The 20818-nt window shown below is 36.9% G+C and overlaps 1 protein-coding gene across 2 annotated transcripts in view; it reads right to left on the bottom strand.

Annotated features, from left to right (window-relative positions):
- LOC143244015 (glypican-5-like) overlaps positions 1-20818 on the bottom strand; it is a 49876-nt gene that overhangs the window by 19540 nt on the left and 9518 nt on the right. For both annotated transcript variants that reach the window (XM_076487957.1, XM_076487958.1), the window contains exon 3: positions 3127-3821. In XM_076487957.1, coding sequence (XP_076344072.1) covers positions 3127-3821 — 695 coding nt within the window. The remainder of the gene's footprint in view (positions 1-3126; positions 3822-20818) is intronic.

Below are 20818 nucleotides of genomic sequence, written 5' to 3'. Positions count from 1 at the left end.
GTGTAGCTTTGCGCGAAATTCAAAACAAAGAAACGGCTAAGGAACCAGATATTTAAACAAATAATATATTCTTTGCTCTGATTTCAAAGTTTTGTAGCTGTTGTTACACTTTGTAATGCAAAGTGAAAATAATTAGAAACTTTAAGATTAAAAATGTCGGTAGTGAATTTAACTGTTTACTCTCGTTAAGTACATTGATACGTAACTAATTTTTAGAGCATTTAGGATGTAATTTTTATTTTCTTCTAATCTAAAACAAAGAATTACATATTAATGTTTGCAAGAGGAATTATTCTTTGATAATCTTTTTTAAAAAGTGAAATTTAACACCAGAAAGGCTATTAACTACGTATTATAAAATAAACACCATTATGAAAAATATAATAACCTACTGATGATAATCAAACCATCCTAAATACAAAAAACAACATCCAAGTGAAATTTATGGGTAGAACACAAAATAGAAGAATAGGGTAAATAAGTGGCACTTATCCGGTCTACCAGCAATAAAAATATCAGTTAGAATAATATTGAAATTAAAGAAAATGTTTTTTTTTCGTAATTATGGAACCACGGAGTAGAAATAATTTAAATAATTTGATATAAAATACTGTAGACTTCATAAAGCTATGCAGATATTGTAATGAAATACTAAAACTTCGTCCTACTGAGACGAACAAAATACACACAAATGAAACATGAAACCCCAGGGCCTGAACTCAAGAAAGATTTGTTTTAAATTAATAACCTTGTTTACATATATTTGTTTTAAAATGTCAGCGTTTAGAGTTTGTTTGTTTTTCTGATAACAAAGCCATATCAGGCTACCTGCTCAGCCCACCGAGGGGAATCGCACCTCTGATTTTAGCGTTGTAAATCCGGAGACATACCACTGTACTAGCGGGAGACGAGCGTTTAGAGAATGCAAATAGTAATATTATTGATGTTTTATTAACTTTGAACTGGCCCGACACGGCGCTCGACTCGTAATCTGAGAGTTGCGGGTTCGAATCCTTGTTACACCAAACATGCTCACCCTTTCACCCGTGGAGGCGTTATAATGGTACGGCCAGTCCCACTACTTTTTGATAAAAGAGTAGCCCAAGGGTTTGTAATGATGACTAGCTGCTTACCCTCTAGTCTTACATTGTTAATCTAGGGACAACTTGCGTAGATAGCCATCGTGTCGCTTGTCGCGAAATTCAAAACAAACGAACAAGTCTGAATCATTTATTTTTGGTTGCGGTTCGATGAGATTTAATCAACCAGTTTTACAAGATGCTCTCAAGTGACAGATCCGGGGACTAGGTTTATCAGCTATACTTTCATCAAGGCTTGTGCATTTAATTCTGTCAAAGAAGTGGTTCTCCTACCCTAAGTAAATGTCTATATCATGCCTTCGTGAGCTATAAGCATTTTTATAAACCAGTAGGACGGACATCAGTCAATAAAGGACAGATATACTGTTTAACAAATAACATCCCATGAAACGTTTCTCAGCCTTTAAAGCTATGAACGCAACACTGAAAATTGTGCACTTTTGAACCGCCTGTAGTTAAGCCTATTTCATAAGAATGTTCATAAGAATGGTGGACTTAGTAGATAGTTTCATATAGTTTTGTTATAAGAAAACACACACACATTTCAAAAGAAAATAATTTTTCTAACCAATTTTTTCACTCTGCTTTCGTGAAATGGACGAGAGCACCAATATCGAACACCGAATTTATGCCACGGCCAAATCAAGACGTTTTAGAATACACTCACGTGAGATAATATTAGTACGTTAGGAATAATAAAAATATTACATTTTTTTCCTTTTATACAAAGCTATAATATAAGAAACTGTTGACAAGTTGAAATAATCTGATATATATTACCCATTTATACACTGATTTCAGAACTCAATCAAAAGCTACAATTTAAACGTCGAAAACCATCTTAAAATTATCATATAAATATAGATTTTGTTTCAGCATAAGTTTTAAAGTATTAAACTGTAAACGTAAATAGCGTTTCAGAGAATATTTTGTTTGTCATTGTCCATCTCAACTGATGGATTTTGATATTGGACGAAATGCTTCTTACGCAGCGACTTTTGAGACATAAAAGAAGAATCTAAAATTTTATTTTTTTTATACACCCCTGATTCTGAACACCGGTAGACAAATGAAAACATCTGAATTTAACATGATTTTCATAACTTAGTGGGATTGATTGTCCTTTAAGGTGTAATTAAAACAAAGTGGCTATATTTTATTTTTATTGGTGGTTTATAATATTTGGAAAAAAATTCAAATAATAGTATATAGGTGATGTTTAAAATTGTGACAATATAACTGGGTTTAAAATGCTAAAATAAAACCTCTGATAGTGGTATATAACTGAGGTTTAAGGTTGATACAATACAACTGGGTTTATAACGCTGGAATAAAAACTCTCATAATGGTATATAGGTGATGTTTAAGATTCAGTGATGTCGAGAAAACCAACTTGTAGAGAAATATATATGTAAAAACGGCTCGTTTGGGTTGAGAAAATATTTTACATAGAGGAGCGAACAACGTTTCGACCTTCTTCGGGTGAACCTGACGATGACCGAAGAAAGACGAAACGTTGTTCGCTCCTCTACGTAAAATATTTTCTCAACCCAAACGAGCCGTTTTTACATAGATGTTTAAGATTGTAACAACATAACTGGGTTTATAATACTGGAATGAAAATTCTGATAATGATATATGGTTACGCTTATAGTTTTTCCTTCTTCTCACCATCTGGATGGGTCTGCGCTAGCCGTCCCTATTTTAGCAGTGAAAGACTAGAGGGAAGGCAGCTAGTTAACACAATCCACCAACAACTCTTGGGCTACTATTTTACTAAACTGGGAGTCGAACACCCTAATCACTTCACCATGCCAAGCCCAGGTGTTTATGAATACCCTGATAACGATATAACAGGGTTTATGGTGTTACAAAGAAAACTCTAGTAACGGCGCTGTCTTACTGGAATAGCGTTTGAAGTAACGTTAAACTAAAGCTCACCAGTCATTGATCAGTTTAAAACAGATTAAATTTTTACGGGTTTTAGTTCATTTTCTAATACAATTTTAGAACAAATAAAGATTACCTGAGTGACGATTTCCCCTCCTTGTTCCATTGCGTACGTTATACTTTCGGAGATCTTAACGTCCATGATGGTTAATAGCTTCTCAATGTTATAGTCGGTTATCATTCCAGAAACTATGAGTTCTAGTCCAGTTACAAATTCATTCCAGGGATGGTCCAGATCGGCAATTTGCGCGAGACAACCTCGAGCTACGTTTAAGCAATAGCTACTGCATGGCTTAATTGCCGTCAACCCAAGACAATGAGAGCAGTAGATCATCCTGACCAGAGCCTTTTTGCACTCGCCCCCAAACTCTTGGCGGTCAATTGTATTAATGAATTCTATACCGAGACTCAAGACTTGCAAAAGTGTTCGTACATCGTGAAAAGACTTAACGACTCGTAAAGAAAGGCTTTTTTGTCTTGCACCAAAAGGTTTGATATCCGATTGTACTTTTCGCAAGCAGTTAGTGAACTCATCTCCAAAGTCAACAAGGTTGTTATTAATTATGTGCCGATACACGTGAGGGAAAATAGAGGAAAAGTACTGGGAAAGTTGGATCTTGAGGTCAATGTCCTTTCCTTGAAGAAAATCCTTTAAACCACTGTAGAGCTGACCCGTTACAATCTGCACATCTGGTTCCATAATATTATATATCTGGGCGAATAGAGATTGGGTGTTGTTCTCTGCCCATCTGATCAGGTCAAGGAAGTAACCTGTGTAAAGAAAAGCAGTTTATAGTAATTGTAGGTAACAAGAAGCTAGTCAGAAAAAAAGAGTCATAGCTAAGTTGTTGTTTGTATGTAATTAAGCTCAAAGTTACATAAAGGGTTATATGTACTTTGCCCACCACAGGTATCAAAACCTGGTTTTCAGCGTTTGTAAGTCCGCAGACGAATGAGGTGAGGAATAAGAAGATATACAAAATAAGAACAGCAATCACAGGTTTTATTGCCTTTTCCAGTGGCTTATAGCTAGAACTGCGCTTCAGCATTTATAACCGGATGTTAAACGGTCTTTTAGTCAATGTGTGTTTTTAACCCTTTAGGACCACCCGTCGCCATCGAACCTGTTCTGGATCGGTAGTTAAATTTTGCAACCTGGGAGGGTCAGGTAATATTTTGACCTCTTTCTCCCTCATTTATTATTGTTAAAACTCTGTCAAATGCTATTTAAAAATTTAGATAAAGAGAGATAGAAAATATATGCTTTTAACGCTATTTATATTTTCTTATAAGGGCCAATGGCCATGAATGCAGTCATAGTATTCAGTGTTGTCTCCCCACTTCTTTTCATTTGGTCGACGTAAAACATTTCACAAGCAGTTCATCGGTAATTTCAACATTTTTCACCAGATTACTATATCAAAGTGTGCGTTTGACATAAACACCCTACGAATACACAGTCAATACACTAATCAAGTTAATGCTGTAAGTTCTGATATTGGATGATTTATAAATAAGTAAGAGATTCCTATCCAACATGGCGTATGTTGATATTCAAAACGTTGATAATATTTTCAGTTAAAATTTGTTTAATTTTTATGAGAAAACGGATACAAAACAGCATCAAACCGCTTTCACGTTTTCACACTTGAAGATACAATTGAACTTGTACAAGCGACGATGGTTTTGGCTCTGAGCTACAACTAGCAGATGATGATTTTGAGCACGATTGGATTGAAAAACAAACTACATGCCCAGAGAGTTATTCTATTCCAAAGTCAGATATTCCAAAAAAACTAATGTTACAGGTGCTTTTCTCTGTCGACTGACATCACTAATATTTTTGAATAATATAACCTATCTGCTTTTGTTTTTCATAACACGCGTAATTCCTACTTAAAGTCTTATTGGTACTATTTCTGATCTCGTTTAAAATATAAAAAATAAAGAAAAACATGAAAATTTTCTACATTTTTAATGCCATTTTCTTTTGTTGTATACTTTAATAAAAATAGTGTGTGATTTTCATAAAGGGATATTTAACAAAATAAAAAGGAACGTTATAAGTTATGAAAAGTCTATAACGATATCATGAGAAAAGGGTGATTTGTAGTTACATCAGCCTTTGACCTTTGACAGTCTAATTGTTCGAAGTTAAGCTTAAAACTGCACAATGGGCTATCTATGCTGTCCACCACGGGTATTGTCCGTCTAGCCAGATGGTTGGTAAGAAATGACCGGTCACGTCATACCCCAGACACCGTTATATCCTGGTGTATCCCACTATAAATTCATATACGATACCTCCTAGGGCGTGGCATAGTTTTTCTGAGCACTTAAAGAATAATAATAATAATGACAATGAGAATATTAATAATAATGATGATAATAATAATAATAATGACAATGATAATAATAACAATATTAATAATAATGATGATGATAATAATAATAATGACAATGACAATAATAATAATATTATTATAATGATGATGATAATAATAATAATACTTATCAAATCCAGAGAAAATCCTTAGTAATCAGAAATAAAATAAGTAATAAAAATGGACGAAAACTACTGATTACTGGGGTAATGTCGGCTCAATTTGAGAGTGAAAGTAGACATTATTTAAAGACAATTAAGCATGTGTACTCTTAATAAGAGTTTTATATGACTTTACGTGTGAAATAAATTGAAGGTGTTTTTGTCCTATCGTAATTTCGTATTTTCAATCTGAACAGCACCTTATGCGACAAAAATTTAAACGGTCAGGCCATAGACTCCTACAGTTCCTGTTTTAGCATAGCTGACCACCAGCACCCGCTATTTATGTGGCTACTTTTAAACGAATGCCTTAACGCATATAATGTATCACAGCACATTCAGCGGCATATCAGTTTGGACCTTCTGATATGCAGCCCGGATCCTAACCATTCATCCACATTCCAGCCTCCAAGTTATTCTAAAAAGAATTTTGAGGACGCATGGTTTTCCATCTGGTTTATTTGTTCTTTGAATTTCGCACAAAGCTACTCACTAGATGCCCCTAATTTATCAGTGGTAGATTATAAGAAAAGCAACTAGTCAACACCACCCACCGCTAACTCTTAGGATACATTTTTCCAATGGTTCTGATAACCGGACTTGAGCCCTACATGCAGATTGTGAGCCAAGTGTCCTAACCACCATTCTCACCCAGTGTAACATCATTGATTCACTTTACAGTACTGTAGGTGTGAAATGTGATACGACAGAACGTGGTGGCTGATATAATCCACAACACGACCAGCCCTGTTCCAGAGTCCGCAGCTATATCATCTCCCACGATACTAATAGTAAGCAGATGACAAACCGAGTAGTTAACTAAGAGAAAGACATGCATTTTGGAACTGAGATATTCATTACTTTTCAATTACAGAGCAACTGAGATGATTTTATTAAGTTGATTCAAAAGAAAATTCCTCTTGGATGGTGGTTTAGACAGACACAGACCTTAGCTACAGTATCAGTTGTGACAAGCACATGATGTTAACCAGAACTAATTGACATCGAATACTTCTCACGTACACAATGGTTATTTGTGTGTCAGTGGAGTTGGTTTGCTTTTCTGCTTCCCACCCAAGTACATAAACATACACACAAAGTAAGCAAACTTACAAGTTAAACACCTAAAAATACTTCCCTTTTAAGTCATTTACAAAATTCCAGTTCCTTTTTCTTATAAACACATGCAACTAAACCGGAGTGTCAAATGCTATACAGGTTTAATCATGTTTCCAAAGTATTAGTGCTAAGAACTCCGGCCCGGCATGGCCAAGCGCGTTAAGGCGTGCGACTCGTAATCTGAGGGTCGCGGGTTGGCATCCCGGTCGCGCCAAACATGCTCGCCCTTTCAGTCGTGAGAACGTTATAATGTGACGGTCAATCCCACTATTCGTTGGTAAAAGAGTAGCCCAAGAGTTGGCGGTGGGTGGTGATGACTAGCTGCCTTCCCTCTAGTCTTACACTGCTAAATTAGGGACGGCTAGCACAGATAGCCCTCGAGTAGCTTTGTGCAAAATTCAAAAACAAACAAACAAACTAAGGACTGTACGTTTCTCATATTGAAGAGACAGACTAGAATAAAGACTCCTAGTCAACAACACCCACCGCCAACTCTTAAGGTGTCATTTTCTGATCAAATAACAGAATTTGACTGTTATTTTTATAGTAAGGGAAAGAATCACATTTTTTGTGGAAAAAAAAGACCGACTCAAGTTGTACAAAGACAACCTAAGGTGTGCTAAAAATATTCGAATTATTTAGCAGAGTAAGGCTAATGATACTAAAAATCGGGTTTCGATACCCGATGTTGATCAGATGTTTAACAACAAACAAATAAGCTCTTGTCTGAAGTTATATTATTTTGAATCAGATTTAAGAGGTTCTGTATCTTTCGTACCGTTATTTAATATTTCCAGTTGTTTCAACAATTAAATTAAATTTGGTAGATCTAGTAAGTTTGGCTCTTCTGAAGATAAGGGGAGGTTTTACAAAAAGTTTTGCTAATATTTTTATAGTTTGCGTTCTTTTATATATTGTAATAATTTAATTAATTACTAATATTTATAATCTAGTCATTTTGATGAGGCCCAGCATGGCCGGCTGGTTTAGACAATTGGCACTCGACTCGTAATCCGAGTGTTGCGAGTTCGAATCCCCATCATATCAAATATGCTCGCTCTTTCAGCCGCGGGGGCATTATAATGTGACGGTCAATCCAACTATTTGTTGGTAAAAGAGTAGCCCAAGAGTTGGCGTGGGTGGCGATGACTGTCTGCCTTCCCTCTGGTATTACACTGCTAAATTAGAGACGGCTAGCGCAGATAACCTTTAGGTAGCTTTGCGCGAAATTCCAAACAAACCAAACTGTATCTTTATAAACTCCCCGTATAACCATTTTGTAATATTTTTATAAATTACCCTGGTGTCAATACTATTATTACGGGTAAGTGTCTGAACAGTTTCCAAGTGTTCGAAAGTTGTTGTTCTTTTAATCTATTTTTAATTCATTAAGAGCAAGTCCGCCAACTTATAACAGTAAAAATTCGAGTTTCGATGCCCATAATTGGCATGACACAATTATCCCTTTGTGTAGCTTTGAGCTTAAAAACAAACAGACAAAAATAAACAGAGACAAATCTCATTTAAATCTAAGCAAACGATCAAGTATAGTGAAAAACGGCCAGTCTAAGAACTTTTAACAAAATGACCAAATTATGCAGTTATTTCATGTTACAGGTTGCTTTAACCAGTTGTATGGTAATCAAGAAGGTGTCAGCTGTATACATCTGACAACTGACTCAAAGTTTACACAGAAACTGAAGATCTGCAGTGACCCCAGACCGTACTTGACAAGTTAAATACGCAGTGACCTCAATAGGAAAAGGTTTAATTGATTGAGAAGGTGACAGCTTTTAGTTTTCTTTTCACCAAAAAGACACCCTACTTGAGTTCAATTAGCTCTTATTCATCATTTCTAATGAGCTCACTTCACCATGCACAAACATGATGAATGGTTTTAAACCTAATCCTTTTTTCTCTTTTTTTTGTATTGAAGTGGATAAAAGCGATCTCTGTCTCTGTGTACATTACTGGTAGTGAAATTATTTGAAAAAACCCAACAAAAAACTACTAAAGTGTTAATATTCTAATTTATAGAAAAAAAGAGGAAAGGTTTATCGTTAAATTTTGCATTTCTATGCGTTGTTAGAGCGTTTCCAATGGTTTTAGGAGTGACTAGTTAGTGCACGTGGAAAGCCAAAGTTAGTCAGTTAAGCAAGAGAAACAGGAAACCGAAACTTTTAACTGGAGCTATAATGTGCTTGATTCTGATATTGTAGAACGTTTCTTTCAGGTGACTCCCGAGTGGCAGAGCGTTGTGTCTATGAAACGTACAAAGCTAGAAACCAGGTTTCCATACGCGTGGTGGCCAGAGCATAGATAGCCCATTGTATAACTTTGTGCTTAACTTCAAACAAACAAACATTATTAGTATTGTATCTTCTTATAGGTGTTTACTAACACATTATTTATAGCTCAATGATATTGCTTTTAACTTCGATCATATTCATTCACAAATCTTCCACGTGTTACTGTAGTTAGCTATATATTTTTCTAAGTGTAGCACCAACACGGGTTTTATAACCAGGCTTTAGTCTTTCTAATCAGCACAAACTTTTGACTGTTTTATTTTTATATTTGTTTAACAAATTGTAAACAGTTACATATAAATACACGAATACGATTTACAGCTATTGATTAGTCATTTTACATAGAAAAACCTCTAAAACTAGTCAATGGTGAGAGTTGAAATATTTACAGCACATATGAACGTGGGTTAAAGAAAGGTTCGAGGTTATTATCGGGTTCAGACATGAGTTACTTTGAGCTAACAGCCAAATTACTGACAGTCAGTTAACAGTAATTACCGCTGATAAGGCTTTGTTCGGCACTTTGGATAGAACAAAAAAATAAAATAAAACAACACGACACAGGACTGTCTGTGATTTTTAGATATAGGATAAAATATTTGTTTATTTTAAACACATTAACTAATAATTAAACGTGGAACGCATGGAACAGGTAAATTTTACTTTTGATGCTTGAATGAAAAAGCTAAATGAAACTATGAACCTCCGAGATGCATCTTAGCACGCTAATCGTTAGCATGATACTAAACGACTGTGGAAATTTTCCACGATTTTAAACGTCTGTACTAACAGAACGTCAGTCAAGAGTTTCAATATTTTTATCTTTTTATAATTCATTGAACGTTTCTTATTTCCCGCGTTGACTCAGCTCAGCATTTTTGTCTCAAATGGTATTTTAACCTCCCTCCTGTACATTCCTCCCCCGTCCCCTGCTGGCACAGCGGTAAGCCTATGAATATTCAGCGCTAAAATTAGGGATTCGATTTCTCTCGCTGGACTAGGCAGATAGTCCGATGTGACTTTGCTATAAGAAAACACACACCCCAATCGAAGTCCTTACTATTTCATTTTAAACTTTGCTGTGCGAGGTTTGTGATACAAAAAAAAGAAAGAAATGTGATTGATTAACGTTAAACGAAGAAGAAACGAACACTGCGAAAAAAATTGGTATAAAGTATTTGTATTCCTAAACTGAAAATATACATCACTAATACATTCTGAAAAGCATCACGAACCAGACATGAGTACACGCTTCTGCAACGAGATAAATCGGAAAGAAACAATATAAATGTGAACAAGCAACGATCTACAACAAACAAAAATGCCAGGTGGTTGAGGTAGACTCGTAATCCGAGGGTCGCGGGTTCGAATCCCCGTAACACCAGCCGTCTCGCCCTTTTAGCCGTGGAGGCGTTATAATTTTACGGCCAATTCAACTATTCGTTGGTGAAAGACTAGCCCAAGAGTTGATGGTGGGTGAGTGATGAGTATTTGTCTTCCCTCTAGTCTTACATTGCAAAATTAGGGACGGCTAGCATAGATAGGCTTCGTGTAGCTTTATGCAAAATTCAAAACAAACTAAGAAACAAAACAAGAAACGAAAAATAAAAGACAAAAACAGGCACTAAAATATACAAACGAGGAAGTAATCTATCTGTACGGGCGAGGATTTAAGTTGTATGACCAGCTTAGATAAAAATGTCGTTGTCTTGGCTTTTGGTTTGACCTCTGAATTCAGTGGAAATTGCACAACGTGTGGTTGTATAAAAATAAGTAACCTTTGAAGATAAATTTTCATTGCATCTAAGTTTGTCTGTTTTGAATTTTGTGCAAAACTACACGAGTACTATCTACGCTAGCTGTCCCTATAATTCTATGCACAATTTCGAAATAGAAAAATTTACTGTCTTTAAGTTAAGATAGTACACCTGACATTTAATTTTGATATAATTTTTAGATTTTGTCAGTCGCTTAGGTGCGCTATATTAGTATATTTACTTAACTTTTTTTAATTTCGCGCAAAGCTACACAAGGACTATCTGCGCTAGCCGTTCCTAATTTAGCAATGTAAGAGTAGAGGGAAAGCAGCTAGTCATCATCACCCACCGCCAACTGTCAGGCTACTCTTTTACTAACGTCACAGTGTAACGCTCCCACGGCTGAAAAGGCGAGCATGTTTCGTGTGACGGGGATTCGAACCCACGACCCTCGGATTACGAGTCGAGTACCTCAACCACCTGGCCATATCAGGCTACCTGCATCTAAGTGGCTCTTCTCTCAAATTCAAAACTTCCTCGAATTTATTCTAAGGAGATATCACATTATATCATTCGTAAAAGGTGTCCTATGGAAGATATTATACTTTATAGTTCGTAAAATATGTCCTAAGGAAGATATATTTTATTTCTCTTAAAATGTATTCTAGAGAAGATATCATGTTATGTCATTTCTAGGGAAATATCATACCATATATTTCCTAAAGCTTGTCCTAGGGAGGATGTCATTTTATTTGGGCCCGGCATGGCCAGGTGGGTTAAGGCGTTCGTCTCGTAATCTGAGGGTCGCGGGTTCGAATCTCCGTCGCACCAAATATGCTCGCCCTTTCAGCCGTGGAGGCGTTATAATTTGATGGTCAATCCCAATATTGGTAAAAGAATAGCCCAAGAGTTGGCGGTGGGTGGTGATGACACTGCTAAATTAGAGATGGCTAGCGCAGATAGCCCTCGTGTAGCTTTGCGCGAAATTAAAAAACAAACAAACAAACAATCATTTCATTTTTAAAATTTATCTTCGAGAGGATATCAAAAATATATTGTACGGAAGATATCATATTATATCATTCCTGAGGTTGATCTCTGGGAAGACATATCATTACAAAGATGTATTGTAAGGAAGATATCATATCATTGCTGAGGTTGATCTCTGGGAAGATATATCATTACAAAGATGTATTGTACGCAAGATATCATATCATTCCTAAAATTCATCCTGCGAAAGATGTCATATCGTTTGTATTCCACAGAAGATAACATATTACATCACCTTATAAAACGTTTATGAAAATCAGATCGTCCAACATCACTTTTCAATGCAATAGAAACGCTAATGTTTGTACAGTGTATTTGAGCTATTTTGTGCAGACGCCAAAAGTTTAGCAAGTTGTGAATAGCGCAGTTTAATTAACGAGTTCTGAGGCTGAAATTTCTACAGCGTTACAAAAATGTGCTACTCATGTCTCCCCTTCCCGTCGAAGGTCGTTATTTGTAATGTGTTAAATTATCGTGTCACTTACAGTGGACATATAGATTGCCTTCATTATATTAGAGTTGTTTGCTTCGGTTAGATTCGTCCTACCAAACGTGGGCACGTTTAGTTCTTTGTGAAGATGACGACATCTGGAGGGTATGCACCCGCATTTCGAGAAAGGGCAGATTTCTCAAGTTAGTTAAATTAATTAACTAGTTCATGCCGTCATCACGTGCTTGAATTGTGTAATGAATTCTGGGAAAAGCTGCTCATACTTCAAAAAACGTAGTGACAGATTAAACCGAAGACGATGTAAAAGAGAAAGGTACATAACAAATCAATGGGTGATTCTTTATTATGTTTTCAAAAATAACTGTTACCTCAACTTATATAGCGTATTTTATCATCGACTTATTGATGTTCCCCTCATGCGCAGTGTCGTTTTTCTCTGCTGTCGACGTATCGAAATTGTCACGTGTTTCTATAGGCCCAGGGAGCCCAGGGAGATTTATTTTATTCTGCGCATGAATATATTATCATGATTTGTAATTAATAACTGTTCACTGCTTCATATACAAGGTTTCCCTGTTTCTTTATTTTAACCATAATATTTAATTGTAAAACGCCGAAATAAAAAGAAACGTATGATTTTATTTCACGCTATTCCTTGGTTAGGTGTGTTTGGAATTTCCCATAAAGCTACACGAAGGCTATCTGCGCTAGCCGTCCCTAATTTAACTGTGATAGATTAAAGGGAAGGCAGCGAATTATCATCACCAACCGCCAACTTTTGAGTTACTCTTTTTTCAATGAATAGTATAACTTACCATCACATTATAAAGCCCCATAGCTGAAAGGGTGAGCATGTTTCGTGAAAAGGGATTCAAACCCGAGATTCTCAAATTGTGAGTAAAGTGCCCTAACCATCTGAACATGCCGGGCCTGAAAACCATTCCTTCAAATTGTTATTCTACAAAAAAGTAAGGTTAGGGTATGTTTTTCTGTAAAATACAGCATCCCCCCAAAAAGGCAGGGTTAAAGCGTTATATTTTTCATCTATATCTCCCCTGTTTGGGAAGTTATTTGTTCATAGGTAAAATTAAATCGCTGATGACGTTTGCATCAATGTACCTGACGTCTTGGGTTCTTGTGTTGTTGCTTCAAACTTAATTTGATTATTGGACATATGATAATTTTATGTCTTTGTTGTATACGATAAATATAAATGAGAGACGTTTCGAAAAAAACACAACACACTCTGAAAACAGTGGAATATGTTACTTTGATCTAATGTCGCGAGAGCTACACTCATTGACGACTGAAAGTAGGATTGTCTCTGATGATGTGCTAACCACCAAGCAACTCAACCAGCGTATTTGAAACATCATACAAGTTGGAGAAGAGTCAAGCAAAACATGCACGATTATTTCAGTACGAATTTCACGCAAAGCTACACGAGGGTTATGTACGCTACCTGTCTCTGATTTAGCAATGATAGGATAGGGACAGGGCAGTTAGTCATCACAATTCATAACCAACTCTTGGGTTTCTCTTTTACCAACAAATAGGGGGATTGACTAACTTATTATAACGCTCTCATGACTAGAAAGGCGAGCATGACCGATGTGACGTGGACTCGAATTGGAGACCGACAGTTTGCGTGTCGACAATACGCGTGAGAGGAAGACAAGAAGGATGAGACTGACGAAGAAAAAGGATAGATAACTTCAGGCTTAGCGATGATGATGTCAGATTCCCACAGCGACTTGAAGATGGATCAGTAGTCAAGTTCGTGGAAATGCTCTTAACAGCGAGAATATCGAAAGGTTATCGATAAAATTTCCCCAAATTATGAAATCCAAAATACATCGTGAAACGAAGTCCGGGTTCAAATCTCGGCATGGGAACCATTTTTTTTTGGCCCGGTATGGCCAAGCGTGTTAAGGCGTGCGATTTGTAATCTGAGGGTCGCGGGTTTGCATCCCCGTCGCGCTAAACATGCTCGCCCTTTCAGCCATGGGGGCGTTATAATGTGACGGTAAAACCCACTATTCTTTGGTAAAAGAGTAGCCCAAGAGTTGGCGGTGGGTGGTGATGACTAGCTGTCTTCCCTCTAGTCTTAAACTGCTAAATTAGGGACGGCTAGCACAGATAATCCTCGAGTAGCTTTGTGCGAAATTAAAAAAACAAACAAACGAAGTCGTCTGTAACGATCCTTTCCATAGTTAGTATTCTAGATCTTTGAGGCACTTGAGATAAACGATCACCAGTCACGATAAGATAATGTTTGCTAATACACATGATCGAAGCTTTCGTGTGTGACGATATTTTTTTTTTATCTACCTTAATTTGCAAGTTGTTTCGAGTGCTTGCGTGTTTTCTCTGTTTCAGATAAGAATTTTTGAAGGACTTGACATTACCTGAGCCACACCTCTAACGTATTCTTTCACATACTTTACAAGTAGAATAGGGAACGTCTCTGAGAAAAACTAGTTGTCGAAACTTTTGTGTGCGTGTTGTTTTTACATTTAGCAAAGCCACATCGGGCTATCTGCTGTGATCTCCAAGGGGAATCGAACTCCTGATTTTAGAATTGCGAATCCGTAGACATACCGCTGTCCTAGCGGGGACTGTCGAAACTTCAGGAAATTATCCCGGTTCGTCCAAATACTCAGACTAAAGAATAACAAGAGAAGCTTACGCTAACGTTTCTTAAAGTGTGGGGTGCGTTCCCCTAGGAGGGCACAAATTACTTCTTGGGGGAAGGCGAGCGATTAGGATAGAGTCAATGGCGCAATAATGCAAAATTAAGCGTTTTAACATATTATTTATTAATAAAAATAATAAGTAATTATTAAAACACTTGAATTATTTTAATGTGTATTCATATATTACATCTCCTCATTTAACTCAATCTGACATTTCACACCTGGTCTGGCATGACCAAGTGTGTTAAGGCGTTCGACTCGTAATCCGAGGGTCGCGAGTTCGAATCCCGGGCGCACCAAACATGATCGTCCTTTTAGCCGTGACGGCGTTATGTTACGCTTAATTCCATTGTTCGTTGGTAAAAAGAGTAGTCCAAAAGTTGGCGGTGGGTGGTGATGACTAGCTGCCTACCCTCTAGTCTTACACTGCTAAATTAGGGACGGCTAGCGCAGATAGCCCTCGAGTAGCTTTGTGCGAAACTCAAAACAAACAAACAAACATTTTACACCCAACATAAACACGTAGCTCTGACATTTCACACATGATATACACATCCAGCTCTGACATTTCACACACCACATAGACAGTGGTTTACAGACGTTCCCAGTAAGTCAGCCAGCACTAAGCTTACAGACTTACAACACTAAAATCAGTGTTCGATTCTCCGCAGTGGAAAGAGCGAAGATAGTTTACAGACTTCTCAAGGGGTGAACATCCGCCAACTTTGATAACCAGATGTTGAATAATTTTAAAACTTCGAAGAAACACAACATGCGAGTGACCTCTGGTAATTTTAGCTTCAATTCTAAGTTATCTTTATTTCACTTGAATGCTAGTCCACAAGCTACGTTTATTGACTCAGTGCTTATCTTTAGCTGTTAATGTTCTGCGCATGTTCAGTTAGGACGCAATCCGAGGAATAATAATAAAAAAAAGACGAGCAGAGACGATCAATGCGAAATTAGAGGCTCGCGACCTTGACATTTAATATTTTAGTCCTTAATATATTCCTGTTCAGTAGACTGTAGAATAAGTCACAAACACACACACACACCAAATTATCAGTGCTGTATCATTCTAGATTAATCACACAGACACTGGAATAAACAGCGGGTTAAGAATGTCTACCAGTATCTACAGTCTTCACACGTCCTCCTGATGGTTTTACCTTATCAAATACTTGCGCATTTTCTAATATGTATATTTAGCCTTCAAACACGTGCATTCTCGATCAAAGTAAACTATACTGGATGAGTGATAATTTGCATATTAACGAATGTCGTTGTGTTATGGGATTTATAGTTTTTTAGTTGTATTTTTTTTCACGTTGGTACTTCGTTTCTGCATGGGTCCTCCTCCAGAAGTTAGGATCAGGCAAAAAAAAAAAAAAAGTCTAAACCACTGACATGTTTGGAGTTCAAAGAAACACAAGTAACACATAGGCCCGGCATGGCCAAGCGCGTAAGGCGTGCGACTCGTAATCCGAGGGTCGCGGGTTCGTTCCCGCGTCGCGCTAAAACATGCTCGCCCTCCCAGCCGTGGGGGCGTATAATGTGACGGTTAATCCCACTATTCGTTGGTAAAAGAGTAGCCCAAGAGTTGGCGGTGGGTGGTGATGACTAGCTGTCTTCCCTCTAGTCTTAAACTGCTAAATTAGGGACGGCTAGCACAGATAGCCCTCGAGTAGCTTTGTGCAAAAAACAAACAAACACAAGTAACAAGGCTTTGTGAACTTGTAACTTCAACTCTAAATCACACTGATTTTACTTGAATGCCAGTTCAAAAACAGAACAAATTATTTTCCTAGCTTAGGTATTGTTTTTAGTAATACAAAAGCCAAAACCAACGAACATTTTACGAACTTTTACATATCTGGTTACCGCACTTAATAGTTGTGTAAGAATATAATAAGTGAGACTGACGGAAACGGTGCAGTATCTATAACGCAAGTAGAAACGCCACGTTCTTGTATTTGTTACAAAGTTTAACATTTTCCTTACGATATATGAACAGAGATTAAAAGCGCCCCCTTTTAAAACCAAGTATACACTAAGACGTCTTTTATAGTCAACTATAACAAAATACTCGCACAAAATGGTGATGTTACCAAGCAATTCAGCCATTTACGTGTATTACCATAGGAAACCTTCAGCCATTTTTGTGTATTACTATAGAATATCTTCAGCCATTTCTGTGTATTACTATATAATAACTTCAGCCATTTCCGTGTATTACAATAGAAAAATATATATTTTGTGAAGGAACTGTTTATCTTATTGTATTTGAATAATACAATAGTAATGGGCTGATTACTTTGCAATTTAATGTGAAATTACTTATCTATGTTTAAAGCTTTGTGTTTTTGTTTTACTACAATGTGCTTGCTCTGTCAAGCGTAACATAGTGTGCATCTCCAGTAAGGTTTTTACTTTTGAAAAGCCTCCAACTGCAAGGTGTCCAATATGTTCTGCCAAAACGTTTTTCTTTTCCGGTATCTGAGTTTATCTGTTTTGTTCTGAAAATAACGACAGCGCACTTACATTCCTGTTGTTGTTACGTGGTTTTCTTAATGTACTTTCGCTTTCTTGTATGTTTTTAAATGGTATAGCAGTTCATCCAACTTTCTCTGAGCAGTCAGTGAGACTCCTGATTTCCGTTTCCCAGTGGGACAGTGGTAAGTTTACGAATTTACCACGCTAAAAACCCGGGGGTTGATTTACCGTGGTGGACACAGCAGATAGCCCAATGTAGCTTTTCTCTAAAACAAACAAAAAGTTATCGTATTATTGTCGCAAGCAAGGTTACGTTGATTCCACGACAATAACAGCTGCTGACACCAGTGAAAAAACGCCATGTAGCTAGAGGTGAATGTAACATAGTGGCCCTTTTTATCACTTTAACACCTTAGCGAGGGCCAATGACAAACATAGCCTACGTATAAGAAAGAGTTGGTTGATGATTTCAATTGAAATATTACAGCTGAACGTATTTTGTTTTCTTAAAACTTTAACAAAACAAATAACGTTCTCTCCAAGATATAAAGAAATAGAGTAAAGTTCCTACACAGATTTCCAATGAGGACTTTGGAATTGGCATTTTCAACCCGAACAGAACCTTGTACGTCACAAGTTTTAAAACAGCCTAGTTCAGGCATAGCAATCTTTAGTTTAGAATAGCTAATTAAAAGGACTGTAAGTCAGCAGCACTCACCACCCACTCTGCTATTTTAAAACTATTACAGGTATAACGTAACAACATAGGAAATACAGTGCGTTTTCAACAATATATCGCGGCTCGAGCCTTGAACTTTTCAATCCATAGCTAGGTTCGCGCAGCAGTAGATCATGCCGTAATCGAATCACTTAACCTTGTGATAGCATCTCTCACTGCAACAGTTTCGGTGAATAACGGGCACTTATTATATTTTAATGCTTTTTGTCAAAATTATAAATACATTTCATAAAGTAATACAAATGCATTTATAAGCATTTCACAAAGCAAATAATGCTTTCTTCTACACAATTATAACAACAATCGGACCTATCAAATAAAATATACGTGGTCTTCACGTGTAGTTTTATATCACAAAAATATTTTAGGTTTTTTTGTTATTTTAGCTTAAGGATTGTTTCTTTATATATTGATACAAAAATGAAGAAAAGAAAATATGCATTCCGAAATAACTTTTCTGTTCACTTATTTCCTGTTTTTGTCAAATATAAATCTAATAAAGGTTTGTTTGTTTGTTTTTGAATTTCGCGCAAAGCTACTCAAGGACTATCTGCGCTAGTCGTTCCTAATTTAGCAGTTTAAGACTAGAGAGGAGGAAGTTAGTCATCACCACCACCGCCAACTCTTGGGCTACTCTTTTACCAACAAATAGTAGATGTGACCGTCACATTATAACGCCCCCATGGCTGAAAAGGTGAGCATGTTGGTGTGACAGGAATTCGAACCCGCAATCTTCAGATTACTAGTCAAGCGCCCTAACCACCTGCCCACGCTGAGCCCAACTAACGAAGGCTATTTTAGACTGTTTACACTTACCTCGTGTATTTGTTTACATACAAGTGAAATAACAAAAGAGCACCAATAACAAAACGTGACAGAAAGAAGGGTCAACATACACCTGTCCTAAGCTTATTAGGTTTCTACTATGATGTAGGAATATTCAAACGAAACATAAAATGTTATTATTTAATAAAAATGGTTTCAACTCGGATTTTTAAAATAATGATTACGAGCTTTTGCAATGAAGAAAAAAAATCGATTCTTTCTTACTGAACACCGTTTTTGTTGAGTGAAAAATCGATTCATTAACAATGAAGAGCAAACCATGATGGATGATTTCTTTCTAAATTGGCCCGGCATCATCAGGTGGTTAAGGCACTTGACTCGTAATCTGAGGGTCGCGGGTTCGAATCCCAGTCACACCAAACATGCTCGCCCTTTCAGTCGTGGGAGCGTTATAATGTGCCAGTCAATTCCACTATTCGTTAGTAAAAGAGTAGCCCAAGAGTTGGCGGTGGGTGGTGATGACTAGCTGCCTTCCCTCTTGTCTTACACTGCAAAATTAGGGACGGCTAGCATGGATAGCCCTCGTGTAGCTTTGCGCGAAATTCAAAAACAAACCAACAAATAAACCAGATTAAGTTCTATTTAAAACATGTGGTAAGTCACTAGACACTGGTATACGTTTACAGATCGCAAATGTATCTTTCTGATATTGTAATATGAAACGAAATCCAGTCTGTATCGCTAAAATCAAATTCTCGTTAACCTAACGGGGTCGATCATAAGTCAGGGCATATTTCGAGATAACGTAAACTCTTATTTCTAATAACGAGAGTACCAAGGCATTAAAATTTCCTCGAATTCCACTTAGTTGACCTATAATAGGTACATTATCATTCATTGAATACTGTAGAGCAGGAGAGAGCAACTTATTTTTCATAGTGGCCACAACTGTGGCTAATGAAAACAACGTTGGCCATACTATTAAAAAAAAAAAAAAATGTTAGTTTAATCAAAATAACTGCATTTCAACTAACCTTCAAAGTGAAAATAGATGGGGTTTCCATCAATAAGTTTCGTGAAATTTAGCTTAATATCTATGCTCAATGAGCGTCTTAGCTCTCCCTATAAATTTATGCCAGTTAGCCTAGATCTGTATCTAGACTTGAGAAAATCTAATGTAGAAAATGTTGGCTTACACACCAATGTGGATCCAAACATGGAGAATAATTTTGAAACTGCTATCTATAAATTTGGAAACTCTCATTTATCAGAATAGTGTTTGTTTGTTTTAATTTCACGCAAAGCTACACGAGGGCCATCTGCGCTAGCCGTCCCTAATTTAGTAGTGTAAGACCAGAGGGAAGGCACCTAGTCTTCACCATCCACCGCCAACTCTTGAGTTGCTTTTTTACCAACGAATAGTGGGATTGACCGATTATAACGCCCCACCGGTTGAAAGGGCGAGCATGTTTGGTGTGACGGGGATTTGAACCTGTGACCCTCAGATTACGAGTCCAACACCTTAACTCACCTGGTCATTCCAGGCCTCAGAAGAGTGAGCTACATCTCTCTTATAGAACATATTTGTTTACCTTTTATGTGTTCTACACTTTGCAGGGTAAACATTTCGTCTTCAAATCCACACTTATCCAAAGACAAAAAAGACGTAATTTACTTACTGAAAGTTTCTAAGTTAAATTGAAATGCAAAAATTTAAATATCAATTTCAAATTTTTAAATTCTGAGAAATGTGATTTAAAGTTTTGAGATAGATTTTTGATCCAGTTTACATAGAGATCATCTTTAGCATCAGAGAAATCATA

This window comes from Tachypleus tridentatus, chromosome 2, assembly GCF_004210375.1.
Source record: "Tachypleus tridentatus isolate NWPU-2018 chromosome 2, ASM421037v1, whole genome shotgun sequence".
NCBI classification, from domain to species: domain Eukaryota; kingdom Metazoa; phylum Arthropoda; class Merostomata; order Xiphosura; family Limulidae; genus Tachypleus; species Tachypleus tridentatus.
This window is presented reverse-complemented; position numbering and strand designations above follow the sequence as displayed.